Source organism: Hoplias malabaricus, chromosome 2 (assembly GCF_029633855.1).
Source record: "Hoplias malabaricus isolate fHopMal1 chromosome 2, fHopMal1.hap1, whole genome shotgun sequence".
Classification (NCBI taxonomy): domain Eukaryota; kingdom Metazoa; phylum Chordata; class Actinopteri; order Characiformes; family Erythrinidae; genus Hoplias; species Hoplias malabaricus.
The window spans coordinates 79985432-80010005 of NC_089801.1; the positions used below are offsets into that span (position 1 = coordinate 79985432).

General features: G+C 40.0%; 1 protein-coding gene across 1 annotated transcript in view; it reads left to right on the forward strand.

Annotated features, from left to right (window-relative positions):
• The window catches only part of LOC136687332 (NACHT, LRR and PYD domains-containing protein 3-like), a 72315-nt gene that overhangs the window by 24748 nt on the left and 22993 nt on the right, over window positions 1-24574 (forward strand). Inside the window, exons 5-7 of the mRNA XM_066661713.1 lie at window positions 10522-10695; window positions 19053-19226; window positions 23361-23534. Coding sequence (XP_066517810.1) covers window positions 10522-10695; window positions 19053-19226; window positions 23361-23534 — 522 coding nt within the window. The remainder of the gene's footprint in view (window positions 1-10521; window positions 10696-19052; window positions 19227-23360; window positions 23535-24574) is intronic.

The following is a 24574-nucleotide window of genomic DNA, read 5'->3' on the forward strand; positions in this document are numbered from 1 at the left end:
AAATTATTGCCAAATGTTTTGATGGAAGGACTTGTCATAGAGAATAGTAAGACCGGTAATGAAGTTTTTGTTAGAGACTGGGTCTCTATTCTTAGCCACAGTGGAGTCTTCTCAGAAATTGAATTGTCTATAGCTCCCTTCTGCCAGTAAGTGAGAACCCTTGCATTGGCTGCCCAATAATACTGTTTAAACACCGGTAGACCTAACCCTCTAAGTGCTGTATGACGTTGTAAATGTCTTCTTGCTATACGGGGAGGTTTATAGGCCCAAACAAAAGCACAGATAATTGAGTCTAGTTGTTTAAAAAAGGCTGAGGGGAGGCAAATAGGTATGTTTTGGAATAAATATAGAAAATGTGGTAAAATCACCATTTTAATAGCATTGATACGTCCAATCATCGAAAGGGGAAGCAACTTCCAGCTCTCAATATTTGCTTTTAATTTGTCAATCATATGCAGAAAATTCAATTTAAAAAGATGTTTTGGATTTTTTGGAATTTTAAGACCTAAATATGTGAAATAATCCTCAACTATTTTAAATAGCAAAGAATTAAAAAAAGTAGGACTAAGGTTATTGGTAATATTTATGAATTCACTTTTGGTCCAGTTAATTGAGTAACCCGAAAGTTTACTAAAAGCATCTATATAATTTAATAAATTAGGCACAGGCAGCACCGGATCGGATATAAATAATCAAACAAATCAGACAAATCATCTGCATACAGATTCAAGAGGCTCTCAACATCACCAGATTTAATACCATGTATATGTGGATGATTCCTAATCTCTATTGCCAATGGTTCAAGTGCTAAAACAAAAAGAAGGGGAGACAACGGATCCCCCTAACGAACCCCTCGACATAGGTCAAATGGACTAGAACACTCTCCGTTAGTGAACACTACTGATGTTGGACAAAGATAAAGCATCTTAACCAATGTAGTAAAAAAGTCACAGAATCCAAATCTTCTGAGCACCTCAAACATATATGGCCATTCTAATTGATCAAAAGCTTTCTGAGCATCCAAAGATATAATGGCGGCCTCTTTATCTTTTAGTTTATTTGAGTATAAAATGTTAAGAAGTAGGCGTGTATTGGCAAATGAGAATCCTGGTATAAAACCAGTCTGATCTGTATGAATTATTTTGGAGATATGCTTTCTAATCGATAATACCTTGGTCAACACTTTTTGATCGAAATTCAAGAGAGCTATTGGCCTATAAGAGGCAGGGTCAGACTCCACCTTTCCTTTTTTTAATAATGAAATAATGTTTGCTTCATACAGAGATTTAGGGAACTTAGCATTCCTAATAGAGTCATCCACAGCATATAGGGGATGAGTTTTCTACTAAAAACTTTGTAGAATTCGCACCCAAATCCGTCTGGACCAGGACTTTTGCCTGATGGGAAAGCCTTGATAGCCTCTAAAAGATCGGTTTCTGATATCGGAGCATCTAATTCTTCTTTGCAAGACTCAGGCAATTGTGGTATTGTCAGATTATCAAAATCTGGTTAAAATCTGCCTCATTGACAAAAAAAGAAGAAGAATATAGGTCAGAGTAGAACTCCCTAAAGCAACTGTTTATTTCTTTTGGATCTGTAATTAATTCACCAGAACTTGAAATAATTTTGTGAATGGCTTGCTTGGATTGTATCCCTTTTAACTGTCTGGACAATAATCTTTCAGGTTTATCCCCCAATTCAAAATATATATATATTTTAGTTTAAGCAAATAGATTTCCACACGCTGGCTGAGAATTAAATTGTATTCATATTTTAATTTTAAAATTTGATTATAAATTGATTGTGCAAGAGAAGTGCTGTAAGTTCCGTTTGAATTTCCAATAATCTAATGTTGTTGAATTTCTTTTTTTGTGCTTCAAATGATATAATATGACCTCTCATGACTACCTTCAGAGTCTCCCAAATAGTACAGTCTGAAACCTCACCATTATCATTTATCTCCAAGAATTCATTGAGCTTTGCATTAATATATTCATTAAATAGTGGATCTTTAAGCAAAAGAGGGTTAAAGCGCCATCTATATTTTTCTTTGGCCATATTACATTGGAGTTGAAGAGTGACTGGACAGTGATCTAAAATCAAAATATTATGGTACTTGGTGTCTTCGATGTTACCAATAAGTTCAGAATTTACCAAGAAATAATCAATCCTAGTAAATTATTTGTGTACATGAGAGTAAAATGAAAAATCTTTGTGAGTGGGATGCTGCAGCCTCCAAATATCTACCATATTTCTAGACTTAATCAACTGGTTCAAAACATTGACAGACATTAGTGAAGATGGTGCACTCTGAGAAAGTCTGTCCATATAGGAGTCCAGGTAACAGTTGAAATCGCCTCCCATTATGATGTTCCTAAAATTATCTACTGGGAAAGCATCAAACAATTTATGAAAAAAATCAGGAGCATCAAAATTAGGGCCATATACCTTAACCAAAGCTAAGGGAAAAGAGTTAATATGGCCAGAGACTATAATATATCTGCCCTGTGGGTCCGCCACCATAGTTTCTAAGTGAAATGGTATATTTTTACGAAAAAGAATAGCAACGCCTCTGGCCTTAGAAGTAAATGGAGCTTGGTAAACCTGGGATACCCAGCCAAAATTTTATCAGCCTTGAGAGACTTTAGATGTGAGAAAACCCTACCTCTTTTAACAGGGTGACCCATCCCCTTAACATTCCAAGACACAAAGGTGACCCCCGCTCCATCATTATGAACTACAGACATCTAAGTTTGAAGATAGAGGGGAAAAAAAAGTATAGTGACAGCCTGGAGAGAGAGGAAAAAAAATATTCCACTAACCACATATAAGTCATCCCACCCAAACTCAGTAAGCATCTACAAGAGAGAAGCACTGTATTTATCCTTATAGACAGGAACACTAAGCGCACAGAGATAACAATGTATCTGTGGTATATACTACTACTAAATTACACCACCTAATGAGCATCTCCGCACTTTGTTTGAATATGTACACAATGTAATACCATCTCCAATGAACAAGGAAAACAAAAACCAATTGTTAAAGAACCTAGCTGCTGAAACACACCAGAAGCTATAAAGTATCAACAACACTCATTCAAACTTGTTTAAGCTCGGATTCCACAAATTTCGCTGCTTCAGAAGGGGATGTGAAGCTCCTGAGCTGACCTTCATGACGAACACAGAGTTTTGCGGGAAAGCGGAGCATGTGTGACACCTTTAGCGCACGCAGCGCCTGCATGGCATCCTTAAAACTCCTTCTCTGATTTAGAACCTCAGCCGTGTAGTCCGGAAAAATGAACACTTTGTGGCCATTGTAGTCGAGGTTGCGCCCGGCTTGAAGCCTCAAAATCCGCTCCTTCTTGGTGTAGAAATGAACCCGGGCGACAATTGTGCGAGGTCTTGCTCCTTCTGGAGGTTTGGATTGAAGCACACGATGGGCCCGGTCGATAATGAGTGGTTCAGTGAAGTGTGTAGCTCCAAGTAGCCTGGGAAGTAGGCCGACAACAAACTGTTGGTTTTCCCTTTTCCTCTCCCTCTGGCACCCCGACTATTTTAATGTTGTTGCGGCGTGATCGACCCTCCAGGTCATCGAGTTTAATTTTGAGAGCTTCATTTTTCTTCTGGGTCTCGGTCAAAGATGCTTCAAGTAAGCTAATGCGCGACTCATGATCCCGGATTTGTTCCTCCGCCACATCCATTTTCTCCGTGACAAAGTGCAGCGCAGTTTGTAAAATTTGAAAAGACAGTTCAAACTTATCAAACCTCTCATTTATTGACTTCTAGATCTTATTAGCAACTTTTTCCCAGATCTGAGGCAGGTCCTCGTCGCTTCCTTGGCTAGCACCCCGGCTAGTATCATCCTCCATGCTTACCGTCGCACGCTGAGGCTCTTTCGATTGTTTTAGGGCTTTTGGTGGCATTCCGAGGGCCAGAAAGTGTAAACGGGGAAAGTTCAAATTCAGCTTATGTTATACAAGCACTGAAAAAATGATTAACAGACGGCGTTAAGAAAAATTGTAAAAAAAGAAATTTTGTGCGGAGGAGCTCCGTAAAACACGTCTACTCCATACGACACTCACTAGCGCCCCCCCCTTTATTATTTTCAATCAGTGAGGACAGATGTGCTGAACATGCATTGACGAATGCCCTTCTATATTCTATAAGGTTTTTAAGGTTATTAAGTCTTTCCAGGTACAGTGAAATACTTCCAGTTTAGTTGACCGCCATTTCCGTTCTAATTTTCTTGTGGTTTGTTTTAAGGTGAGTGTTTCTTCATTATACCAGGGTATACTGAGTTTTTTCTGTCATAGCTTTTTATGCTTAAGTGGTGCTACACTTTATAGAGTTGATTAAAGTGTGTTATCTAAGTAGTCAGTCTGTCTAGCTCCAGTGGGTCTGCTGGACTACTGACTGAGGTCAATAAATAGGTGATGTTTTCAATAAATTTAGGGGCTGTAGATGGGGTTAGTGAGTGCTTTAGATAGTAATGTGGGCATGTACAATTTTTAATATCTAAACTCACTTTGTATGAAATTAGGTAGTGGTCTGAGACTGTGGAAGACTGAGGGAGAATATTTAGGTATTTTATGTTAGTGCCCAAGGTCAAAACCAAGTCTAGTGTATGATTACAATAATGCGTAGGGCCTGATACATTTTGTGTGAAACCAAAAGAATCTATGATTGATGTGAATGCCTTTTTAGGGGATCATCACTTTTCTCAAAATGAATGTTAAAGTCTCCTACAATTATTACTTCATCACAGGACACTGCAAAATTAGTAGCTAATTCACCAAATTCTTTTATAAATTCTGAATAGGGCCCTGGTGATCTATAAATGTTTAATAAGGAGATTGTGTTCTTATTTGTGGCGGGGTTAATTATGTTAATGTACATAATTTCAAAAGAAGTAAAGTTGTAACCATGTTTTTGGTTAATAGTTAAATTATTTTTGTAAATTAATTTGTAATTTTTTTTTGTAATTATTTTGTAAATGTGTGTAATCTACTTGCCTGGTGAGTGGGATAAGTCAAGCCTGGCATAGAATGTCCTTGATGTTCCCAGAGAGAACTGCAGAACCTAGATGACTAGGGTGAAGCCCATCCCAGTGGTAGAGGGCAGGACGTTCCCTAAAAACACTCCCAGTGTTCAACATAGTCCACGCCAACAGTGCCACACCAAACCCGGAGCCAGGAGTGGAGTGTGAAGAGCCTGCTGTATGCCTCACATCCTCGTCTGTAGGTGGGTAGGGGGCCGGAGATGACGATCCTGGCGTCCATCTTCTTCCGATCGGTATCCGGAAGCGAACGGTAGTGCGGCTGCGGCGGGCGGAAGTGTCATTCATCCCCACGTGGAGAACGACGGTGCCGAAGTCCTCACGCTGCCACAGCGCTGAGGGAAGTCGCCTGGCAACATCCAGGACACGAGCACCTGGGAGACAGGACATAGTAGCGTTACTTTTAGTGCCTGAGACTCTTAAATGTCTGACTATAGAGTCGCCAATAATAAAAACACGTCCTGTTTAGTTCTCGGTGCAGGTGAGGGCCAGGAGCTGAGCACCTCAATTTGGGGTGGTAGAGGTGAAGACTGGCTGCGGTAGAGGGGGAGAAGACCTTGGCTTCCCACGCCCATGCTGACGCTCCCAGCTCGGAGCTGGAGTAAAGATGGCCATCCCGGAGAGCCACCGTGATGAAGGAGCTGGTGTGCCAACGGCCGCGTAGGAGGCATCGCAGGCGTCCTCGAGCCTCGTCTTCTCCCGGTGGAGCTCCGTCTGCTTCTCCAGGAGACGCTGAATTCGGCAGCCCAGTTGCTTGATCTCCGTGCTGATGTGACGGGTCACTGCTTTCTTGTGGTGGACGGAATGAAGAAGGTTCAAGATGTTTCTCCCTCTCTGTGTGACTTTATTGTGCCTGTATACACACATACACAATCTTTTTCTCAGGTTATGTTTTCTGCAACTGCACATAAGCTTTACAAAAATAGGAGAAATGAAAAGTATTTAAACTTTAATTCCTAACTCATTGTTCAGCAGAGAGCAATTGGCGCCAAAATTAAAAAATGCCGCCGCCCACTTACAGCTCCGTAGGGGAATTAAAGTAAATATTTCGATACAAAATGCGTTAATACTCATAAAAACACAGTAAGTAAATACTATAACTGATATTATACATCATGCTTGCAACAATCCACTCAATTAGTACATATAGTTAGTTAAAATATGAGACTTTACGCAGAGCTTCTCTAACACATCTTACCTCCAGCAATGCACAACCGCTACTGGGGGTAAGGGAAGCATGTAAGGACAAAAAGGGAGAAAACTGAAGCTTTTGCAGTTGCGTGTGTGTACTACAGGAAATTGTAGTTCAATCTCAACATGGAATTATTACATTATTACATTAACGTGAAAAAAAATAAATAAATAAAATAAATAGGATTATATATATATATATATATCAGCTCTTATAAAGAAAAATAAAACCTACACATGTTTAGTAGACCATAATTTTGAGAGGATTCACACATATGAGTATTTTATTTTGTATTCTTTTTATAACTCTGTTACACTGAGCCTGGAGAGTGATTGTTCCTCGAGGTCCCCATAGTCAGGAGAGTAGAGAAGTAGTTATTAATATGAAAAACAGTAAAAGTGGTAGTGGTATTAACAGTGAATTTAGAAAAACACTAAGTACAACTAACAAGTATAAATTAGTAAAGTATTAACAGTAAAGACTTTAAGTAAAAAGCTTAGGAACAGTATTAAACAGCAGCAAGCAAACAAACAAACTAAGCACGCGAACTGTCAGCCGGAAGTGACGACAGAGTGACGAGACCACTAGCCCGATAAGAATAAGCGAATGGCTTCCAGACAACACAAATCAAATTGAATCTGACTTTTTCACATCAGAGTTGGGCCACTTTCATATGATCCATGTCCATCTGTGGAAATTTGACCGTCTGAAAGGCCAGGTCGGAATTCATGTGACATTTACGTCACTCCGGCTTCTCAGAATAATCTCCGGACTACGGTCCAAAGCATTTTTGTTTTTAATTGAGGTGTTTAGGAAGTTGAAATGGCCGGGTTAAAGGATTTCCGTTTTGTAAAAAATACTGGGAAACGAAAAACCTGTGAAACTCCTGAAACCAGATTCCTATCTCTCGTTTATGAGAAAATAAAACACTTGGAAATTTGTATAAAGGTGGGTTTTTTTTTAATAAAACCAACAAGAGAAGACCTATTTCAGTAGTTCTATATCAGTTTGATATTGTTCATGTCGGTATGAAGCTGTATAAATGTGGCTCCTGGAAATATTAAACTCATTATGTCTGTGCTCATCTTCTTCTCTTTTGAGACTCGTGTTCGTGAGAGACCCGGGAAATTTGAGCTTAGAGTGAAAGTAAAATCAGTTCACGTTTTAATATTCAATAGAGTCTTTAATTAATAATCTATTTTTAACATAGAACTCATTTGGAGTAAGGAAAAGGGAGATTCTGTGATTCTGTGCAGTACAACACAAGTCTGGTCCCATTCCTTCATTTAAAAAACGAAAGTGCTTTGTATGAAACAGACGGATATTTCCTTCTGGTCAGCACCTGAAGCATCATTCTTTGTGCGTGTGGCTCAGTTTAAAAAATCAGATTCAGTCACGAAATCAGATTTAGTCACTTTTACCTGTTGTGTGAACGAAGCCTAAGATACTCGCCCGAGGGCCAACTGCCGGGAAGAATCTATTGATGCCGTTGTCTTCCCAAGTTCAGCGAACTGCGGTGGTGGATCCGTAGATGATTTCTCAGGTTTGTTTTATTGGCACTTTTTACAGCCACCGTTTAATAGCACCATTTGTTTAGAAATACACATAATTGATATTCTGTTGTTGGGATTGAAATAAAATATAATATGATCGCAGTCAGCTCAAAACCTCACGCTTAGCTCAAATAATAGTGATCATGCAATTATGTGATAATCGCGACAGGTCTAATCATTTGACATTGCCAAGCAAAAAGAAATAAAGAACTGGAGAGATAACAATGTGTTTGAGGAGATTAGGGATGAAGGGCAAAAGTGCATCTTCTACCTGATGGGTGTGTACAAAGAGACACAAAATGAATTAAATCCAAAAGCACGATTAGTAGCCAGAGGTTTTGAGGAGTTAAAAGTATCAGAGCTGCAAAAGGATTCACCTACATGTGCTTCAGAGGCACTTTGGCTATTTTTGGCAGTTATTTGTCAAAAAAGGTGGACACTTAATTCTATGGATATAAAAGCTGCATTTCTGCAGGGACAACCCTGGGGTTGATTGTGAAAGAATATGGAAGCTCAAAATGTTTGTGTATGGTCTGGCAAATAAGGAAATGGTGCTGGGAACAGGAAGAAAATTGTCCAAGGTTGATCCAGCTGTTTTCCATAGGTTAGATCATGACTACACTGTAACCGGGTTACTTGCCTGTCATGTGGATGACTTTATTTGTTATGGGGGGGGGGTACACAAAGTTTCACTACAGCTATAATACCCCATCTCAGATCTATTTTTCAAGTTGGGTGTGAAGCCCATGAAAACTTCTGTTTTGTGGGTATAGACTTTGAAACTGTTAATGAAATGGTACGAGGGCACCAGGAAAACTACATTCAACACATGCAACCCAGACCCCTCATGAGCTGTGCAACATGATTCACCACTCTGTGAGGAGGAAAATGACCTGCTTAGATCCAAGATAGGCCAGATTCTCTGGATTGCAAGACAGCAGGCCAGATTCTCTGGATTGCAAGACAGCAGGCCAGATTCTCTGGATTGCAAGACAGCAGGCCAGATTCTCTGGATTGCAAGACAGCAGGCCAGATGTTGTTTGATGCCAGCAGCCTAGTATCAAGCTTCAAAACAGCAACTATCCAAACACTCCATGAAGCAAACAGAATAGCATGAAAATTTAAGTCAAAGAGGGTAGTTCTGAACTTTCAACACTTAGGTAGAGACAGTGCTCTCAAAATGTTTGTGCTCAGCGATGCCTCGTTTGAAAATCTTTCAGATGGTGGCACTAAAGGAGGGCACTTGATTGTTCTAATGGGAGAAAATGGAAGGTTCCCACCCCTTTCCTGGCAGTCATAGAGAGTTAAGAGGATTGTACGGAGCACACTTCCTGGTGAAACATTCGCAATGTCTGAAGGAATTGATAATGCTATTTTTCTGGCAACACTATACTCAGAACTAACTACTGGTGATGCTGAACATGCTCCACCAGTAATTTGAGTCACAGATAATCATCCACTTGCTGATGCACTAAAGTCCACAAAATCAGTCTCTGAGAAAAGACGCCATCTGGTGCTTAATTGACTAAAATAACTTAATATCAGGATGCTATTAAGACATACCAGGTTATGTTTAGTTCATTTATTCATTATCTGTAACCCTTATCCAGTTCAGGGTTGCAGTGGGTCCAGAGCCTACCTGCAATCATTGGGCGGAAGGTGGGAATACACACTGGAGGGGGCACCAGTCCTTCACAGGGCAACACACACATTCACTCACACACTCACTACGGACGCTTTTATTTTGAGTCACCAATCCACCTACCAATGTGTGGTTTTTGGACCATGGGAGGAAACCGGAGAACCCTGGAGGAAACACACGCGGACATGGGGAGAACACACCAAACTGGAGTCACCTGGAGCGGGACTCAAACCCACAACCTCCAGTTCCCTGGAGCTGTGTGACTGCGACACTACTTGCTGCACCGCCGTGCCTCTCTTTATGTTTAGTTATGTTTGGTATATTCTGATGTTAAGTGTAATAATTTTTTTTTTAAGAAATAAGGGAGTTTGATAATGTTCATATGTGTTTAGTTACATAATTAGTTAAGACTGTGTATATACTTGAACTGCAGTACAAAAGAAAGACTCTCATTGTGGAGGACAGGAGTGGAGAGGGAGAAGGAGAGGAATAATAGGAAGTTTTTTCTCTTTCAAAACTTCGTCTTTCTCATGTTAACAAAGGGTACAGTAGAAGTACATTATGATCACTAAAGGTACAATGAGTGTAAATGTATCTTTGAAAGGTACAACAGTGGTTTTAAAGTCCAGTTTTGTTTCTTAAAGGTATATTACATTCTCTTCTCCAGAAGAAGAGGTGAATATTTGTAAACTAATTATAGAACTGTGTAAAATAACGGAACTATTTATAAGTCCTGGAAATGAAACTCGGTGCATGAAATGAACCCGGTTTTAAAATCTATAATATAATAGAATAAAGTACAGTCAAGCTCTCTACTTAAAGGTACTGAATATGTAACTCTGAGGGTACCACCACAGTAACAGTTTTTCTGACAGTGTGTGAAGCCCACCACAACTCTGAACAGGATGAAGCAGTAACAGAGAAAGAATGAATGAATGAATGAATGAATGAATGAACGGACTGAGCTCATCAGGTCTGCATCACTTAATATAACACAAATCCTGTATAACACAAATCCCCAATTTCACATTCTTTGTTTTAACTGCACTCTGCTCTGTGTTGACCTCATCCTGCAGATTCTCTGGCTGTGACCTGTCCATGAATTACTGTAAAGTTATCAACTTGGCTCTGAACTCACCAAACTCACCCCTGAAAGAGCTGGACCTCAGTCACACTGACCTGCAGGATTCAGGAGTGAAGCTGATCTCTGAGGCACTAAAGAGTTCACACTGTAAACTGGAGACGCTCAGGTGAGAGTTGTGTGATTGTGAGTTGAATGTCCATGTGGATAATGTGTGTGTTCTCCTGCTGCAGTTGGCTGTAGTTACCCTCACAAAGTTTAGTTTGGAGTGAAATTCCATGTGGAAATAGAATGAAAATAGCACTAAAATATTCAGAATAACATTCATAACAAATGTTCAGGTTGAGCTCATAATGTACACACCCCTGAATAATTAATATTGGAGAAATACTGATGTATGAAAATCTCATAATTCCTGATTCACATGAGTCTGAATTTCACATTCTCTATTTTAACTTCACTTTCTCCTGTATTTACTTTACCTTGCAGACTCACAGACTGTAAATTCACCCTGAATTCCTATGAAAGTCTCTGCTCTGCTCTGAACTCCCCAAACTCACCCCTGAAAGAGCTGGACCTCAGTCAGACTGACCTGCAGGATTCAGGAGTGAAGCTGGTCTCTGAGGGATGGAGGAGTTCAGACTGTACACTGGAGATAATCAGGTGAGATTTCTGTGTGTTCCTGAATTGAAAAGGTTTGTAAAAATAGTAAGATTTGCTCTAGTTTTACACAGAACATTTAATAAAGGTTTGTCTGTGATTTGGACAGAAGTGATCTAAATGTTTCTGATATTCAACATTCAAAGCTCACATAGATTTCCATTTAATGGTGCAGAGGATGGCTCTGAGATTGTTTACGTTACAAGGTTTTAAACCAGTCACCTCAGTGTGTTTATTAGGAACATTTGGTAGTTCATCTTTGAGGTAAAGTCTTAGTTTTAATATTTCAGGTGTTATAAATGGACAGCTGTGGTGTAGTGGTCAGAGAAGAGGGTTTGGGGCTGGAAGGTCCCTGATTCGATCCCCACGACCCGCAGGAATAATTGGGGGTGGTGGGAGTGAAGGAAAAGCACTGTCCTCCTCTTCAGTCCACAGCTGAGGGGCCAGTGTGTACTACCCCTAGTGCTCTAGTGTGTGTGTGTGTGTGTGTATGTTTACTGCCACGTGTTGAATAAAGAGACGTTTCATTGTACATTGAAATTCCCTTAAACCTGAGGATCTTTCTAGAGGAAGAAGAACAGAACACTGATCTACAAAGTGAAAGCACTATCTCAGCGGTGGTGAGACACAGTTAGCGTTGCTGCCACATAGCTTTAGTATTTCTGGGTCCTAGAGTCAGTCTACACCTTGAGTCACTGACTGTGAAGGGAGTTGTGTGTTCTCTCTGTGTCTGTGTGGGTTTCGTCCGGTGGCTCTGGCTTCATCGTACAGTCCAGACACACATGTTGGGGTGTGTGTGTCTGTGTGATGTTCCTGCTTTGCTCCCAGTGATTTTTAGTAAGACACTGGTCCCACCATGACCCTGATCAGGATGAAGCTGTAACACACAATTTATAGTTTTATCCATTCATTGGTTATTTTGGTGACCTTTAGAGTACACTGTAGCTATGATCCATTGAGACTAGTTCTCAACACGGTCTTCATCTGACTGTAACTCCCTCTTCCCCCGTTTCTGCCTCCTGAATTGAGAGGGAGTTTAAAGAGAGTTTAATTTTGGGGGTGAAAGTTCATGCGGAGAAGAGAATACAAACAGTGCTGAAAATATTCAGAACAATATTCAGAAAAAACGTTCAGACTGAGTCTGTTATTAATGCCCCTCTGAATAATGTAAATAATGGAAAGTGTTATTTTACTCATTAATCTCATTAAACTGATTCTGAGTCTGAAATCCACATTCTGTTTGAACTGTGCTGTATTTACTTTGCTTTGCAGACGGAATGGATATAAATTCACCATGAATTCCTGTGAAGTTCACTTCTCTGCTCTGAAATCACTAAACCCCTCCCTGAAAGAGCTGGACCTCAGTCACACTGAGCTGCAGGAATCAGAAGTGAAGCTGATCTCTGACGGACTGAAGAGTTCAAACAGTAAAGTGGAGATACTCAGGTAAGACAAGCTTTTTATCTTTTAATTTCTGACTCTGAAGGTCTGCTGCTTTAGCTTCATGATTCACCTTATATTTTACTCACAACACATATTTACTATGTTTTAGTTTTTATGTTATTTTTTCTGGGGCATTTTTAATGAATGTGTGTGTCAAACCACACTCTCCAACATTATTTACTGAGAGTTTTCATGAATGGTTGGATTGACTGATTGATTTATTGATTGATTCCTTTGAAGAGATACAGCAGCAATGGGACAGCAACAAAATGATAATAGGCTTTTCTTAAACATTCAGACTTCATCCTGCTCCACACAGATATTGGTGTATGGAGCAAAGTTAGTGACTGAAATAGCAAAGAAATAAATAGATGGTGTAGATCCTCTTCCATTGTTTACAAATACAAAATGAACCATTAGACACCGTGTGTGTTTCTCCAATGCTGTACATTCCCTTCAGAAAATTATGTAAGTATTTTCTAAAACATCAAACTTGAACAAAAACAACAAAGTTTACAAATACAATCATAAACCAACAGCAGGTGTCTGTAGTTTGTTATTTTCTAAAATGAGATAGAATAAATTGTTTTAGTTAATAATTAAAGTTTTACAACCAATTTTCTATTTTGTTTTTTAACATCAAACAGTCAGAAAACTGAACTGATTAATATTACACGGACCGTTCAGATGTTTAATTGTTCAGGCTAATCTCCAGTCTGATAAAATTCTCATAATATACACAGAGTAGCACTTAGTCCACGTTTCCATGACAACAACCCTGTGCAGGAGTCCAGTCTGAGTGAGAGGAGCAGAAGCATTAGTAGAGTTTTCTGTCTGTGTTTGTTTTATGTGAGTCCTATTAGCGAGAGAGAGAATGGTCTCTCTTGGAGAGAGTCGGACTGAAGGAATTCTCAGACTCTGAGCGGAAGATACATTTCTGTACGACACATCAGTTATTCATGATTTTCTGTGAGTGGATGAAAGATTCTCTCTTCCTCACAGAACACACTGTTAGACCCTGTTCCAGTGATAATGTGTGCTGCTGTTACCTTCTACAGTTATTTAAAGGATTACTCAGCTCCTTTAATCGTATAGAAACTGTAATCTGACTGACCTCAGCTGGACTACTCTGTTCTGATTGAGGTTTATACATGGACCTGTTCTGTTCAGACTGAGCTGTTAGTCTGATTATTAGTGGATTATCAGGCCGTATGTAAACGTGGCTGATTTGAGCAAAAGGAAGTTCTAATGTAACGACCTCAGTGTTTAATCAGTGAGAGTTAAATTTGATAAATCTGAGAATAACAATTCCAGATGAACTAGAAATTACAGAAAAGACCCAGTTTGATAAATGATTGTGTTCACGGCAGAATCCAGCTCCTCACCCTCCACAACACCATAGTGCTCTCTCTGTAAATAAGAAGATCATTAAAATCCTAACCTGCCTTCTGTACTAACAGACAAGACCCCAGCTTTAGAGGGCACTACAAAAAGTGAATGGGTGGCAAAACACATTTCTGCTTTACATGCATCACCAAAGGCTTTTACAGAAACGGAATGTTCAGAAAGAATAAGGAGAGCACTGCAGAAACAACTATGTCAAACAGCTGAGAAGTATGAAATGGGTGATAAAGTGTACTACAAAAGAGTGAATTTTCCAGAGTGGAAAGGACCAGGAGTTGCCAGTGAAGATGGCACCGGTGTGTGTGGCTGGCCGTCTGTTACTCTCACTTTGGCTTGTGTCGTTAGTGTTGCTAAGCTTTGGCACTTCACATAGTAAGTCTCCACTGGTGTATGATCGCCAATTTCTCCTTGATCTTAGATACAATGTCTGTGATGTAGATGTGTTTAATCACAGTGGACAGAATCCTTTGCCCCCGCACCTATCGGGTATCCCGACTCACTCTTCGGCAGACGGTAAACGTGGTGGTCGGTTAGTGAAACTAAAGGTCTTCCTGGCACATTCTTCATCCATTTCCCGGACAGGACATGGATTATTCTTTCAATTTGTTGTGTCCTGGCGTTTTCTGGGGCCCATCGGCATCTCTCTGGTACCTGTCATCGTCCTGGATGAGGGATTCTGGCACTGCCGTCCCTGCTTATCCTGGCTCTGCCAGTGTGGGGTGAATACCTGCAACCTAAGGTTAGGCGCTTTGTGCGCCTAAATTTGCTGAAGCACAGGCCTCAGCTCCTGCCAGGATCGGCCTTGTGGACGCCAGATCACTGGCAAATAAAACTTTTATCCTGGGGGACTTCTTCTGTTCTGTACACATGAACATGGACATACCTTAGACCTTGTTCTTTCTTATGGGTTGTCTGTGTTAAATTTAGAGATCCATGATAGTGGGTTTTCTGATCACACACCTGATTTATTTGATGTTGCTTTATCCTGTGCTGCTGTTATATCTTGGGCTCCTGCTCGGCTTGGTCGGAGTTTTAACTCTTTCACTGCCAGTCAGTTCACCTGCGCTTTCGACTAGCTTTGTTCTCTTCCTGACTCAGCCTCTGTTAATACGGAGGAGCTCAGCTCCTGGTTTCACTCCTCCTGTCAAACCATACTAGACTCAGTTGCTCCATTAAGAACTATACAGCCCAAAGTAAAACCTGAGCCCTGGTTCAATGACCGAGCGCATGCAGCAAAGCAGAAGTATCGCAGAGCTGAACGCAGATGGAAAAATGATAAGCTGCAGGTTTCATTTCAAATGTTAAAAGACTGCTTGCGTTCTTACCAGAGCACTATCAAAGAGGTTAAGAGAGAACACTTGTCAAATATTATTATGGCAAATTGTCATAAGCCACGTGTGTTATTTAAAACCTGTCTGTTTTGAAGCATTTGCATCATCTGCACTTTTTTATTGATAAGATTGTTACTGCAAGAGCTCTTATCACAGCTCCTGCTGTTGACCCCTCTGACTCTGCCCCTTGCTTGGCTGTGTTTGATAGGTTTGAGCCGGTGACTCTTTCGCACTTGGAGGATGTGGTGGGCCATTTAAAGCCCTCAGGTTCTCCTTGTGATATTTTGCCTCCTCACTTTCTAAAAGAGATTTTTCATAGTATTGGGCAGCAGGTTCTGGCCATTATTAATAGCAGTCTGTCTTCTAGTGTTGTTCCTGTGAGTTTTAAACATGCTGTAGTACAAACCCTCCTCAAGAAACCTGGCCTCGACCATACGGTATTGGCTAATTATAGGCCTATTTCCAAGCTGCCTTTTATCTTGGAGAAAGTTGTTTATGCTCAACTGAAATTATTTTTGGATGAGCATAATATCCTGGAGATTTTTCTGGAGTCAGCGTTGCTCAGGGTTTTCAATGACATACTCCTGGCCAATGATTCTGGGGACCATGTAATTCTTGTCCTGCTGGATCTAACTGCGGCATTTGACACAGTGGATCACAATATTTTAGTTTCCCGCTTGCAGCATCTAGTTGGCATTTGTGGTAGCGCTTTGAAATAGTTTAGGTCCTATCTGACGGACACAACTTTGTGTCTGAGTTTTGCTGGCTCAGAATCCTCCTCAGCTTCCTTTTCTCACTTTATCTTCTCCTATTGGGCTCTATCTTTAGAAAACATGGCATTGCATTCCAATGTTATGCTGACGACAGCCAGATATATGTCCCTTTGAAGAAGAAAGATGCCTTCTCGATTAAACCACTTTTGTTATGTCTCAATGACATTAAAGACTGGATGGCTTTATTTTTTTTTTTTTTTACATTTTAATGAAAACAAAACAGAAGTGATGGTGTTTGGTCCCAGTGGTCCCTGTGAAGCCCCTCCAGTTGATTTGGGCCCCTTGATTTTGTACGTGAAGCCAACAATCTTAAATTTGGGTTTTAAGATGGACAGTGATTTTAATTTTGACCGCCAAATTGGTACAGTAGTTAAGTCCAGCTTTTTCCACCTAAGGCAGCTGGCAAAGGTGAAGCCAATTCTTGCACATGAGCACTTTCAAACAGTAATCCATGAATAATAATCACGTCCCGGCTGGATTACTGCAATGCACTCTATTTTGTAGTCAGCCAATCCTCCCTCAGATGTCTCCAATTAGTTCAAAATGCTGCTGCCCGACTCTTAAAGGGATCGCGTAAGAGGGAGCATATAACTCCCATTCTGGCCTCTCTCCTTTGGTTGTCTGTGCATTTTAAAGTACATTTTAAAATTCTCTTATTTGTTTTTAAATCTTTAAATGGACCAATGAGTTGTCATTGGTCAGGATGGTGCATTGCTGTTTGTTAGACACGGAGGTACCTGTAGTAGGGTACATCACCTCAGACTATGAAAAGCAAATATGAAGTACGAGGATCAACATGTCATATGCAGAAAAGGACACAAATTGTGCACAGACAGGAGATGACAAACAGTACTGACAATAACATAGACAAAACAGAAACTGTAACAGAGATGCAGCAGAGTGTGATGCAAATTGGACACAGGAGCAAATAGTACAGAATGAAGCAGCACAGCACACAAATGACAACATAAAGACACGTGGTAGTACAAAGCAGAGAACTGAAGTCCGGCTAAAAACAGGACATGTTCTGAAATACAGAGATAGAACCAGTGGGATTTTAGCAGCAAAGCTATGGGGAAATACAGAAACGGGTACAACTTGCAGTTCTTAGAGCCCACCAATGTTGCGGGCACTACATATTCACTTGTCATATCCAATTTAGTGGACCTTCAGAGAGAACCTATTGTTACTGATATCAACACTAAAGAAATCCGTGGGGATGTATGGGCAACAAATGATTTATCATTTGTAGGGCTGTCACGATCATGAAATTTTAACTGACGATTATTTGTCATACAAGTAATTGCGATTTAATTACTTTATTTTAAAATGTAAGATTTAATTGTCTGTTTGTTTGTTTTTTACACCCCCAGTATTTTAATAGGCCTGTATGCTTAATGATAACATAATAATATACACACTCTATTATGGTAAAGAACGTCAGTTTATTGAACAGTTTATTCATAAATATATGTAAAGATATTTGCCCCTTGTCCTGTTTTTAATTAAAATTTTATGTTTGAAAACAATATTTACAAATTCTCAAAATAAGCAAAACAAATGTACTATGTCTTAAACATCCGTTGTTTACTGGCTTGGCATATTCTGGGCAAGGAATACTAAGGCTATGTTCACGCAGCAGCTAAAGAGGCCCAGTGACACAGACGTGACACAGACGTGTTGTTCATGTGGCTTTGTGAACAAGACAAATCACATTGACTTTTTCACATCAGATTTGGGTCTGGAAATAAGCAGCATTAAAAAACTTTTACAAACAAAGAAGGTTGAGCGGCTGCTAAGATACAGCACAAGTGAACAACTTGAAGACTGTCTTACAAAAACGGGGGCACCATATTACAAGTTACTTGACACTCTGTGCTTAATTGATTAAAAGAACTTAATATCAGAGTGCTATTAAGACATACCAGGTTATGTTTAGTTCATTCATTCATTGTCTGTAACCCTTATCCAGTTCAGGGTCACGGTGGGTCCAGAGCCTACCTGCAATCATTGGGCGCAAGGTGGGAATACACCCTGGAGGGGGCGCCAGTCCTTCACAGGGCAACACAGACACACACACACATTCACTCACGCACTCACTACGGACGCTTTTTTTTTTTTTGAGTCGCCAATCTACCTACCAACATGTGTTTTTGGAGCTCCGTGGAGCTGTGTGACTGGGACACTACCTGCTGCGCCACCGTGCCTCTCTTTATGTTTAGTTATGTTCAGTATATTCTGATGTTAACGGTAATCATTTTTTTAAAGAAATAAGGGAGTTTGATAATGTTCATATGTGTTTAGTTACATAATTAGTTAAGACTGTGTATATACTTGAACTGCAGTACAAAAGAAAGACTTTCATTGTGAAGGACAGGAGTGGAGAGGTAGAAGGAGAGAAATAAAAGGAAGTTTTTTGTCTTTTAAAAGTTCATCTTTTCTCGTGTTAACAAAGGGTACAGTAAGAAGTACATTATGATCACTAAAGGTACAATGAGTGTAAATGTATCTTTGAAAGGTACAACAGTGGTTTTAAAGTCCAGTTTTGTTTCTTAAAGGTATATTACATTCTCTTGTAATATCCTGTCCTGGAAATGAAACTCGGTGCATGAAATGAACCCGGTTTTAAAATCTATAATATAATAGAATAAAGTACAGTCAAGCTCTCTACTTAAAGGTACTGAATATGTAACTCTGAGGGTACCACCATAGTGACGGTTTTTCTGACAGTGTGTGAGTGTGTGAAGCCCACCACAACTCTGAACAGGATGAAGCAGTAACAGAGAAAGAATGAATGAATGAATGAATGAACGGACTGAGCTCATCAGGTCTGCATCACCTAATATAACACAAATCCCCAATTTCACATTCTCTGCTTTAACTGCACTCTGCTCTGTGTTGACCTCATCCTGCAGATTCTCTGGCTGTGACCTGTCCATGAATTACTGTAAAGTTATCAACATGGCTCTGAACTCACCAAACTCACCCCTGAAAGAGCTGGACCTCAGTAACATTGACCTGCAGGATTCAGGAGTGAAGCTGATCTCTGAGACACTAAAGAGTTCACACTGTAAACTGGAGACGCTCAGGTGAGAGTTGTGTGATTGTGAGTTGAATGTCCATGTGGATAATGTGTGTGTTCTCATGCTCCAGTTGGCTGTAGTTACACTCACAAATGTTCAGAGTGAGCTCATAATGTACACACCCCTGAATAATTAATATTGGAGAAATACTGATGTAAGTAAATCTCATTTTATCCCGTATTTACTTTACCTTGCAGACTCACAGACTGTAAATTCACCCTGAAGTCCTATGAAAGTCTCTGCTCTGCTCTGAACTCACCAAACTCACCCCTGAAAGAGCCAGTCCTCAGTCAGACTGACCTGCAGGATTCAGAAGTGAAGCTGGTCTCTGAGGGATGGAGGAGTTCACACTGTACACTGGAGATAATCAGGTGAGATTTCTGTGTGTTCCTGAATATAAAAGATTTGTAGAAACAGTAAGATTTGCTCTAGTTTTACACAGAACTTGTAATAAAGGTTGGTCTGTGATTTGGACAGAAGTGATCTAAATGTTTTTGATATTCAACATTAAAAGCTCATATAGTTTTCCATTTAATGGTGCAGAGGATGGCTCTGAGATTGTTTACGTTACAAGGTTTTAACCCAGTCACCTCAGTGTGTTTATTAGGAACATTTGGTGGTTCATCTTTGAGGTAAAGTCTTAATTTTAATATTTCAGGTGTTATAAATGGACAGCTGTGGTGTAGTGATCAGAGAAGAGGGTTTGGGGGCTGGAAGGTCTCTGATTTAATCCCCATGACCTGCAGGAATAATTGGGGGTGGTGGGAGTGAAGGAAAAGACACACATGTTGGGGGGTGTGTGTGTGTGTGTGATGTTCCTGCTTTGCTCCCAGTGATTTTTAGTAAGACACTAGCCCCACTGAGACCCTGATCAGGATGAAGCTGTAACTGACATTTAACAAATTAATTTATTCCTTCATTCACTGGTTATTTTGGTGACATTTAGAGCAGACTGTATCTATTTTCCATTGAGACTAGTCCTCAACACTGTCTTCATCTGACTGTAACTCTCTCTTCCCCCGTTTCTGCCTCCTGAAGTGAGAGGGAGTTTAAAGAGAGTTTAATTTTGGGGGTGAAAGTTCATGTGGAGAAGAGAATACACAGTGGATCACAATATTTTAGTTTCCCGCTTGCAGCATCTAGTTGGCATTTGTGGTAGCGCTTTGAAATAGTTTAGGTCCTATCTGACGGACACAACTTTGTGTCTGAGTTTTGCTGGCTCAGAATCCTCCTCAGCTTCCTTTTCTCACTTTATCTTCTCCTATTGGGCTCTATCTTTAGAAAACATGGCATTGCATTCCAATGTTATGCTGACGACAGCCAGATATATGTCCCTTTGAAGAAGAAAGATGCCTTCTCGATTAAACCACTTTTGTTATGTCTCAATGACATTAAAGACTGGATGGCTTTATTTTTTTTTTTTTTTACATTTTAATGAAAACAAAACAGAAGTGATGGTGTTTGGTCCCAGTGGTCCCTGTGAAGCCCCTCCAGTTGATTTGGGCCCCTTGATTTTGTACGTGAAGCCAACAATCTTAAATTTGGGTTTTAAGATGGACAGTGATTTTAATTTTGACCGCCAAATTGGTACAGTAGTTAAGTCCAGCTTTTTCCACCTAAGGCAGCTGGCAAAGGTGAAGCCAATTCTTGCACATGAGCACTTTCAAACAGTAATCCATGAATAATAATCACGTCCCGGCTGGATTACTGCAATGCACTCTATTTTGTAGTCAGCCAATCCTCCCTCAGATGTCTCCAATTAGTTCAAAATGCTGCTGCCCGACTCTTAAAGGGACTCGTAAGAGGGAGCATATAACTCCCATTCTGGCCTCTCTCCTTTGGTTGTCTGTGCATTTTAAAGTACATTTTAAAATTCTCTTATTTGTTTTTAAATCTTTAAATGGACCAATGAGTTGTCATTGGTCAGGATGGTGCATTGCTGTTTGTTAGACACGGAGGTACCTGTAGTAGGGTACATCACCTCAGACTATGAAAAGCAAATATGAAGTACGAGGATCAACATGTCATATGCAGAAAAGGACACAAATTGTGCACAGACAGGAGATGACAAACAGTACTGACAATAACATAGACAAAACAGAAACTGTAACAGAGATGCAGCAGAGTGTGATGCAAATTGGACACAGGAGCAAATAGTACAGAATGAAGCAGCACAGCACACAAATGACAACATAAAGACACGTGGTAGTACAAAGCAGAGAACTGAAGTCCGGCTAAAAACAGGACATGTTCTGAAATACAGAGATAGAACCAGTGGGATTTTAGCAGCAAAGCTATGGGGAAATACAGAAACGGGTACAACTTGCAGTTCTTAGAGCCCACCAATGTTGCGGGCACTACATATTCACTTGTCATATCCAATTTAGTGGACCTTCAGAGAGAACCTATTGTTACTGATATCAACACTAAAGAAATCCGTGGGGATGTATGGGCAACAAATGATTTATCATTTGTAGGGCTGTCACGATCATGAAATTTTAACTGACGATTATTTGTCATACAAGTAATTGCGATTTAATTACTTTATTTTAAAATGTAAGATTTAATTGTCTGTTTGTTTGTTTTTTACACCCCCAGTATTTTAATAGGCCTGTATGCTTAATGATAACATAATAATATACACACTCTATTATGGTAAAGAACGTCAGTTTATTGAACAGTTTATTCATAAATATATGTAAAGATATTTGCCCCTTGTCCTGTTTTTAATTAAAATTTTATGTTTGAAAACAATATTTACAAATTCTCAAAATAAGCAAAACAAATGTACTATGTCTTAAACATCCGTTGTTTACTGGCTTGGCATATTCTGGGCAAGGAATACTAAGGCTATGTTCACGCAGCAGCTAAAGAGGCCCAGTGACACAGACGTGACACAGACGTGTTGTTCATGTGGCTTTGTGAACAAGACAAATCACATTGACTTTTTCACATCAGATTTGGGTCTGGAAATAAGCAGCATTAAAAAACTTTTACAAACAAAGAAGGTTGAGCGGCTGCTAAGATACAGCACAAGTGAACAACTTGAAGACTGTCTTACAAAAACGGGGGCACCATATTACAAGTTACTTGACACTCTGTGCTTAATTGATTAAAAGAACTTAATATCAGAGTGCTATTAAGACATACCAGGTTATGTTTAGTTCATTCATTCATTGTCTGTAACCCTTATCCAGTTCAGGGTCACGGTGGGTCCAGAGCCTACCTGCAATCATTGGGCGCAAGGTGGGAATACACCCTGGAGGGGGCGCCAGTCCTTCACAGGGCAACACAGACACACACACACATTCACTCACGCACTCACTACGGACGCTTTTTTTTTTTTTGAGTCGCCAATCTACCTACCAACATGTGTTTTTGGAGCTCCGTGGAGCTGTGTGACTGGGACACTACCTGCTGCGCCACCGTGCCTCTCTTTATGTTTAGTTATGTTCAGTATATTCTGATGTTAACGGTAATCATTTTTTTAAAGAAATAAGGGAGTTTGATAATGTTCATATGTGTTTAGTTACATAATTAGTTAAGACTGTGTATATACTTGAACTGCAGTACAAAAGAAAGACTTTCATTGTGAAGGACAGGAGTGGAGAGGTAGAAGGAGAGAAATAAAAGGAAGTTTTTTGTCTTTTAAAAGTTCATCTTTTCTCGTGTTAACAAAGGGTACAGTAAGAAGTACATTATGATCACTAAAGGTACAATGAGTGTAAATGTATCTTTGAAAGGTACAACAGTGGTTTTAAAGTCCAGTTTTGTTTCTTAAAGGTATATTACATTCTCTTGTAATATCCTGTCCTGGAAATGAAACTCGGTGCATGAAATGAACCCGGTTTTAAAATCTATAATATAATAGAATAAAGTACAGTCAAGCTCTCTACTTAAAGGTACTGAATATGTAACTCTGAGGGTACCACCATAGTGACGGTTTTTCTGACAGTGTGTGAGTGTGTGAAGCCCACCACAACTCTGAACAGGATGAAGCAGTAACAGAGAAAGAATGAATGAATGAATGAATGAACGGACTGAGCTCATCAGGTCTGCATCACCTAATATAACACAAATCCCCAATTTCACATTCTCTGCTTTAACTGCACTCTGCTCTGTGTTGACCTCATCCTGCAGATTCTCTGGCTGTGACCTGTCCATGAATTACTGTAAAGTTATCAACATGGCTCTGAACTCACCAAACTCACCCCTGAAAGAGCTGGACCTCAGTAACATTGACCTGCAGGATTCAGGAGTGAAGCTGATCTCTGAGACACTAAAGAGTTCACACTGTAAACTGGAGACGCTCAGGTGAGAGTTGTGTGATTGTGAGTTGAATGTCCATGTGGATAATGTGTGTGTTCTCATGCTCCAGTTGGCTGTAGTTACACTCACAAATGTTCAGAGTGAGCTCATAATGTACACACCCCTGAATAATTAATATTGGAGAAATACTGATGTAAGTAAATCTCATTTTATCCCGTATTTACTTTACCTTGCAGACTCACAGACTGTAAATTCACCCTGAAGTCCTATGAAAGTCTCTGCTCTGCTCTGAACTCACCAAACTCACCCCTGAAAGAGCCAGTCCTCAGTCAGACTGACCTGCAGGATTCAGAAGTGAAGCTGGTCTCTGAGGGATGGAGGAGTTCACACTGTACACTGGAGATAATCAGGTGAGATTTCTGTGTGTTCCTGAATATAAAAGATTTGTAGAAACAGTAAGATTTGCTCTAGTTTTACACAGAACTTGTAATAAAGGTTGGTCTGTGATTTGGACAGAAGTGATCTAAATGTTTTTGATATTCAACATTAAAAGCTCATATAGTTTTCCATTTAATGGTGCAGAGGATGGCTCTGAGATTGTTTACGTTACAAGGTTTTAACCCAGTCACCTCAGTGTGTTTATTAGGAACATTTGGTGGTTCATCTTTGAGGTAAAGTCTTAATTTTAATATTTCAGGTGTTATAAATGGACAGCTGTGGTGTAGTGATCAGAGAAGAGGGTTTGGGGGCTGGAAGGTCTCTGATTTAATCCCCATGACCTGCAGGAATAATTGGGGGTGGTGGGAGTGAAGGAAAAGACACACATGTTGGGGGGTGTGTGTGTGTGTGTGATGTTCCTGCTTTGCTCCCAGTGATTTTTAGTAAGACACTAGCCCCACTGAGACCCTGATCAGGATGAAGCTGTAACTGACATTTAACAAATTAATTTATTCCTTCATTCACTGGTTATTTTGGTGACATTTAGAGCAGACTGTATCTATTTTCCATTGAGACTAGTCCTCAACACTGTCTTCATCTGACTGTAACTCTCTCTTCCCCCGTTTCTGCCTCCTGAAGTGAGAGGG